This window comes from Perna viridis, chromosome 7 (assembly GCF_037379345.1).
Source record: "Perna viridis isolate PV_CMFRI_1.1 ecotype Kerala chromosome 7, ASM3737934v1, whole genome shotgun sequence".
Classification (NCBI taxonomy): Eukaryota; Metazoa; Mollusca; class Bivalvia; order Mytilida; family Mytilidae; genus Perna; species Perna viridis.
In genome coordinates this window covers 48,388,457-48,394,401 of record NC_142451.1, presented here as the reverse complement: position 1 = coordinate 48,394,401, position 5,945 = coordinate 48,388,457, and the positions used below count along the sequence as shown (strand labels likewise).

The following is a 5,945-nucleotide window of genomic DNA, read 5'->3' as shown; positions in this document are numbered from 1 at the left end:
AGGGGCGGATCTAGAATATTGTGAACAAAGAACTGCTCTGATGAAGATCTTTATAAACAAGGGATACAATATATCGTTTGGTATTTATTTGTATATAAGTTGTTATAAACGGCGTAAACATATAAGTACAGAGCAGTTGTAGTAAGTGGTTTGTGCATTAAATTGTGTGTTACTTCTGATGAGATAGTTTAACAAGGTAGAAAAGTTGTTTTGAACATTTACAATGTCATCATTTAAATTTTCTGGCAGCCAATCTTGCTGTTTGCTTCACGTAAAGATTGAATGGTTCACTTCTCGAATTCTGATTAGTTATTTTCTAAATACCAATAAAAATTCAACTGAATCTGGGATTTATCACAACTGTAAAAGCATCTTCGCTAGTTACGGTCTTGCCCTCTTCTTTCACTCAATGGGAAGGGCAGAACCGTAACCCTTTCCTAGCGAAGATGTTGTATAAGCTAGGAATCGGAAATGAGCCACTCACAACTTTTCATCGGTCAATATGATAGTAAAAGCCGATTTCATTTGAAATAATCAATTTACAAAAACAATCTTTTAAACGCTCTCTTTTTCACCATCACAAAGTAGAAGACATTTAAGTAATGGCAGAATTTAAAAAAAAAAAAAAAAACTTTAATCCTTTCAGAATCTGAGAGAGAATAAATCATTACAAACTTTGTCAGTACACCAATCTGTCCTTTCTACTTCCTTTCATCTGAATAGGGTATACGATTGGTCAACCTAATGCAGGGAAATAAATACTACCTTTTTCTTTGTACCTCCACTCATCTGAATGAACAAACAAGAAAAGTGTTTTTTCACTAAGTACATCCATTTTATGACACAAATAAGATGTTACAGAGCTCTCGTACTTTGGTTTGATCCTTGCCAGAGCATATTATAATTACTGTGCACATCATGCAAGACAGCTTTTTTCCCTCCAGAAAAAAATAGATTCAATGCTGTTCATTCCATAAAAAATGAAAGCTGAACAAAATACACACTTGTTTCATCATTAGTTTGATGTATTTAGTGAAACCTTTCAAATCCACAAAAGAAAGCTCCTGAAATTTCTATATAATTTGTATAGGCTGTGCAAAAGGTCACACGTCAGTTGGGGTACATACGGAGATAAATGTGGAGGAAAGTGTTATTGCCTCCCGTTTGAAAAGTAGGATATCGAAATAATTAGTAAATGCTGAAAGCAATTTTTATTGTTATTTTTATTAAATTCATAAATACAAGCTGTTCAAAATTATTTTTTTACTGTCTATGATGGTACAATTTAAGTAAGAGCATGCTTACTGAGTTTGGACCAAAACAAGTGTGTAATATTTCAAGTTAACATAGCTACAACTTTCGACTATGATGAGCAGGTTTGAAACAACCAAGAACAAAAGCAAAAAAAAAAACAAAAAAAAAACAACAAACAAACAAACAAAAACAAAAACAAAAAACAAGGCATTTGTGTCACATTTGGTTGCACTATACATGTGAGACTGAGGTGCACTCTTCCGTTCACACAACTGACCCGGTCTTATTTTGTAAAACTTTGAAGTAAAAGGTGAAACTTGGTGAAAATGTTGATTGTGGATAGTAGAGCATTCGTAAATAAATAGATGCAATACTTGTGGAGGTAAAGAGGTGTAAAAATCCGGAAAGATTCAGGTCTTCACCGGATTGTGTTCTCTTCCCTGCACCAACTGGCTGTTTTTCAAAAATGCAAAATTTCAACTTTAAGAATTGAAATCATGAACAAATGAGTAGAAAAGGTACAATTTTTATCTGTTTACTTTTTACAATAATACCACGCCTACTTACTTTTACTGGCAGTTTTAAAGTGCCTGATATTTTAGAAAACCTGTTTTTTGACAATTAATTTTGGGAAAAAATTGTCGGATTTGCGTTTTAACTGTCTCAATTTAGCTTTATTGTCATAAAGTTATCTGCAGTGACCTATCTATATAGTGGAACCTTTGCCAATGCGGAAATTCTTGCCAACGTCTGTCAATGACGTCAGGTAGTACACGGAGTAGGTGGAGAAAAGGTAAAAATAATAAGACCCTTTTCGATTCATTCTCTCACAATTTTAGTCCTGAAAGTTCGTGCGAAATATGGTATTTTGAAAATCAGCCATCTTATGCTGAGGAGAGAACCTAATACGGCAGGGGACTGAAACATTCCGGATACCATTTTTCATTTAAATTACATCTGTTTACCATACCACATATTACATCTGTCTATGTATAAATGCTTATCTACATTTAATCAGTATGTCCACCAGATTTCAACTTTTAATTTTAAGTTTTACAAAATTTGACGGGGTAATTTGGTGTGCGAAACAGTGCGCCTTAATGTAACTGTATTGTGCACCCTCAACAATAGGGAACTTTCGAGTTATGTTACCTCTCCTATTTCGAGGAGCATTACATATATTGGCCGATCAAAAAGTTCAGCACCCTTACTTCCGGTTAATAGTTGTCAACGTAAACAATGTCGATGTCTCACGTAAAAGCTTTGCTAGTACCCGAACTGACATCGTATTTAATGGACAGAGGAATCTCATATACATTGTACAGAAGGTCGGCTTTGGTTCGTTTGTGTGAAACAGCTATGGAATTAGACTTGGAAGTGATAACAACAGCAGAAGATTATCACGATATGGACATGACACGACGAACAGTTCAGGTGAATGGATCAAAAGTGGTTTTACCTAACATAAACGATGTGCATAACTGGTCCACTGATTTAAGAACACTTCCAATGATAGAGCCTTATGATGTTCTGATTTATTTGATGAAGAATAATAACTGGAGTGAAGATAGGTTGGCATCTCTGAAAGATGATAATAGTTACAAACTGCATTTGGCTAACCATATACAGAATGTAGAAAAATCACAGTTATTTAACACAGATTTTATGTATGTGAAGTCCAGCTGCATACCAGAAACAAGGCAGTCAGAAAAGCCATACACAACCTGGGTAGTGGTCAAGTCTGATGGCCATGTTAAAAGTGGAGGCTGCACATGTGTTGTGTAAGTTCTGTATTATAATTTATGTACATTAGACATTTACAATGGAAAGAACGACCAAAAAGGAATGAAATCATCATAGACCAGTTTCTAGCACCTTTTTCTAAAACATAACAAAAACTGTCGGTTTTAATATAGGCAGGCCTTGCATAATTTCTTAGTGTATACGGTGGCAGACTTAAAAGGGCCAAATCAGGAGCTCCATTTTTTTTCAAGATGTGAAAACTACATCATATAGTACATTGCTAAAAATAAAGTCACTTCTGAGTATTACATATGTATTTAAAAAAAATACTTTCATGACAGTGGCCTTATTGCCCCTTCAGATCCACTTATACTAATGATACATACATGTTAATGTAAAAGTATGTATACTTTTTAGGATATTTTATATATGGACATAAATTGTATTTTTATTGTTTTTTTCTCTTTTTTAGGGATAATGGAACATGTAAGCACTGTAACGCCCTTCTCTTTTCGCTGGAGAGTTTTTCAAGCAGAAACAAAGACCGGCATACTGAATTTGGAACTGATATACCATGTATTTGGAATAAGCCAAGAAAATTGTCAAAACCATCAACTGTAAATCATATTGATGTTAGAACTGTTCTTACAGCTATCATGCCAGTTGAACCTAACACGTCACATGATCAACCTTCAGTTAGAGCAGTTTTTACCCATCATCAAATAGAGAAACGTATCTACAATATTTGTAAAGGTAATCAGTCTGTTTTTTACATACTCTCTCTGATTCCAGTGATGGTGAAATAGAAGACCAAAGTCCACTGACTATCAAGCAGCTTGCAGAGAAAATCAAACTTGAAAATAACAATATTGAATTTTTAGACTTACTCATGTCCTATCACAATTCAAATGTCATTGAAAAAATTGAAGAAAGAACAAGACTGACTGGTGTCAATATAGAACTGGAAGAATAATGGCTTCATTGTTCGCATCTGTTATGCATTTCAAATTTGGTAATGATTTGGATAACTATATTTCCAAGCAGATTTTGAACTCTGAAAATACACCTATCAAATCTACATCTATGGAGTATGGAGTAACTCACGAACCCATAGCAAGACAATTATAATTGAAGAAATACAAAACAGAACATAAATGTGATAAACTCTCATTATGTGGATTGTTGATGCAGATAAGCTATTTCTTGTCTCCTGATGGATTAATATCTTGTAAATGTTGTGGTAAGGGTATTATTGAAATTAAGTGTTTATACTTGCATAGAGATCTGACTCCAGAAGAAGCTTGCAGCCAAAGTAACAATAAATATCATCTTTATTTTGATGAAAATCATACAAGTTAAGTTAAAAAATGTATCTTCGTGGTATGTGCAAATTCAAGGACAGATGGGTGTGTGTCAAGTGAACTGGTGTGATTTTATATTCTATACAAAGAAGTCATGGATTTCCGAGAGAATTTATTTTGATCCAGAATTCTTTCAACAAATAGTAAACAAATGACAATGTGTTAACTGACAAATAAGAATGTGAGCATTCAATTTGAAATAAAATTATCAGAGCAGGTATGTGGCACTTACATGTACATTTTTACTGGATCTACATGTATCTTCATACAGTATGCTATACTAACTGTATGTTTTATTCCTTTTTTATTCACAACATTTTAGGATAAATACTGCTAAATGCCAAATTGAAGCCATATTGGCTTTTTCTTGAAATTCAATTATCAATGGCAAAAGAATGGGACTACAACATGTCTCGACCTGCATTAACACTAATATGCAAATTTTATAGTTTAAAAACTATAGTGGGAGTAACATAAAGTATATCTTAGTTTCTTAAAATCCACAGCACGCACAATTGCTGAAAAAGTTTAACTCTTAACGATGTTCAAATAATAATGATAAAAACCTGAAAAAAACATACAAATACACAAGGTTATATGTACATGTAGCATTACTTCACAAGTGGTTTGTCAAGGTTGCCAAAAAACCCAGCTACATTTGATTGGCCAGTGGTTTATATTTTAAATCCAACACACCTGATAACATTTGAAGTTTCTTCAATCTCTGTATTGCCCTTTCTACATGATATCTATGACAAGCAATATTTGTAGTAAGTTTTACTTCTGCTGATGTAAGACGACGACCTTTATCCCATTTACATTTCCTTGTAAAAGGAGGAATAACCAGTGTTGCTCGCCTGTCTAATAAAAGATCTCTTACAGTAAAACCTCTATCTGCCATAACTTCATCACCTGGACGAATCATATCAAGAAAGCCACTATTTTCCGTAATAAATCTATCTGATGTATTTCCTTCCCACAGGTCAGAAATAAAATTGACTGCACCTGACGGAGTTATACTCACTAAAACTTTAAATGTGTTATGGTTACTGTAAGTTATAACTTGTGCTGTTGGTGATCCAGGTTTTTGAATAAATAATTCAGTACAGTCTATAATGGCAGTAGTATTTGGAAAGTTTTTTCCTGAACGATAGAGGCATGTACTTTCTTATTTTGTCTCGTTTTGGCCATTTTATGCAAGGAACACAAATGCTGTTCATAAGATTAATCCAGGTGGTAAATATCTGAGAAACTCTGGTCTCTGAAACACCAAAGATATCTGCCCAGAAAAAAGACACTACAGCTAGTCTTAGCTTTACTAAGGTTAACAAGAAGCAAAACTAGAAACGTCACAACGTCGAATTCGACCCATGATGTTTCGTAGACAATGCGATACAATCACACATGAACCAATCACCCGTTTCTATTCTTCAGTTCCTGAGACCTCGAACTTCTATGTAGAAGCGAGACTCATTTTTCTCACACGGGTCAGGTGGTGTGAAAATCGATTAAAAATTCGCAAAAAGTTTGATTGTTCAACCTTGAGATTGTTTTTTTTTATTTCATGTAAATTGAGCTACACGATAT

General features: G+C 33.9%; 1 protein-coding gene and 1 pseudogene across 1 annotated transcript; one reads left to right on the top strand and one right to left on the bottom strand.

The window, feature by feature from the left end:
* Nucleotides 1-2,493: 2,493 nt before the first annotated feature.
* On the top strand, nucleotides 2,494-4,232 carry LOC148613069 (uncharacterized). The gene is made up of 3 exons (XM_088595427.1): nucleotides 2,494-3,035; nucleotides 3,470-3,800; nucleotides 3,931-4,232. Exons 1-3 carry the CDS (start codon nucleotides 2,494-2,496, stop codon nucleotides 4,123-4,125), a joined length of 1,068 nt encoding a protein of 355 aa, XP_088451553.1. The 3' UTR covers nucleotides 4,126-4,232.
* A 778-nt stretch (nucleotides 4,233-5,010) lies between these two features.
* On the bottom strand, nucleotides 5,011-5,578 carry LOC148613068 (uncharacterized; annotated as a pseudogene).
* Nucleotides 5,579-5,945: the final 367 nt, after the last annotated feature.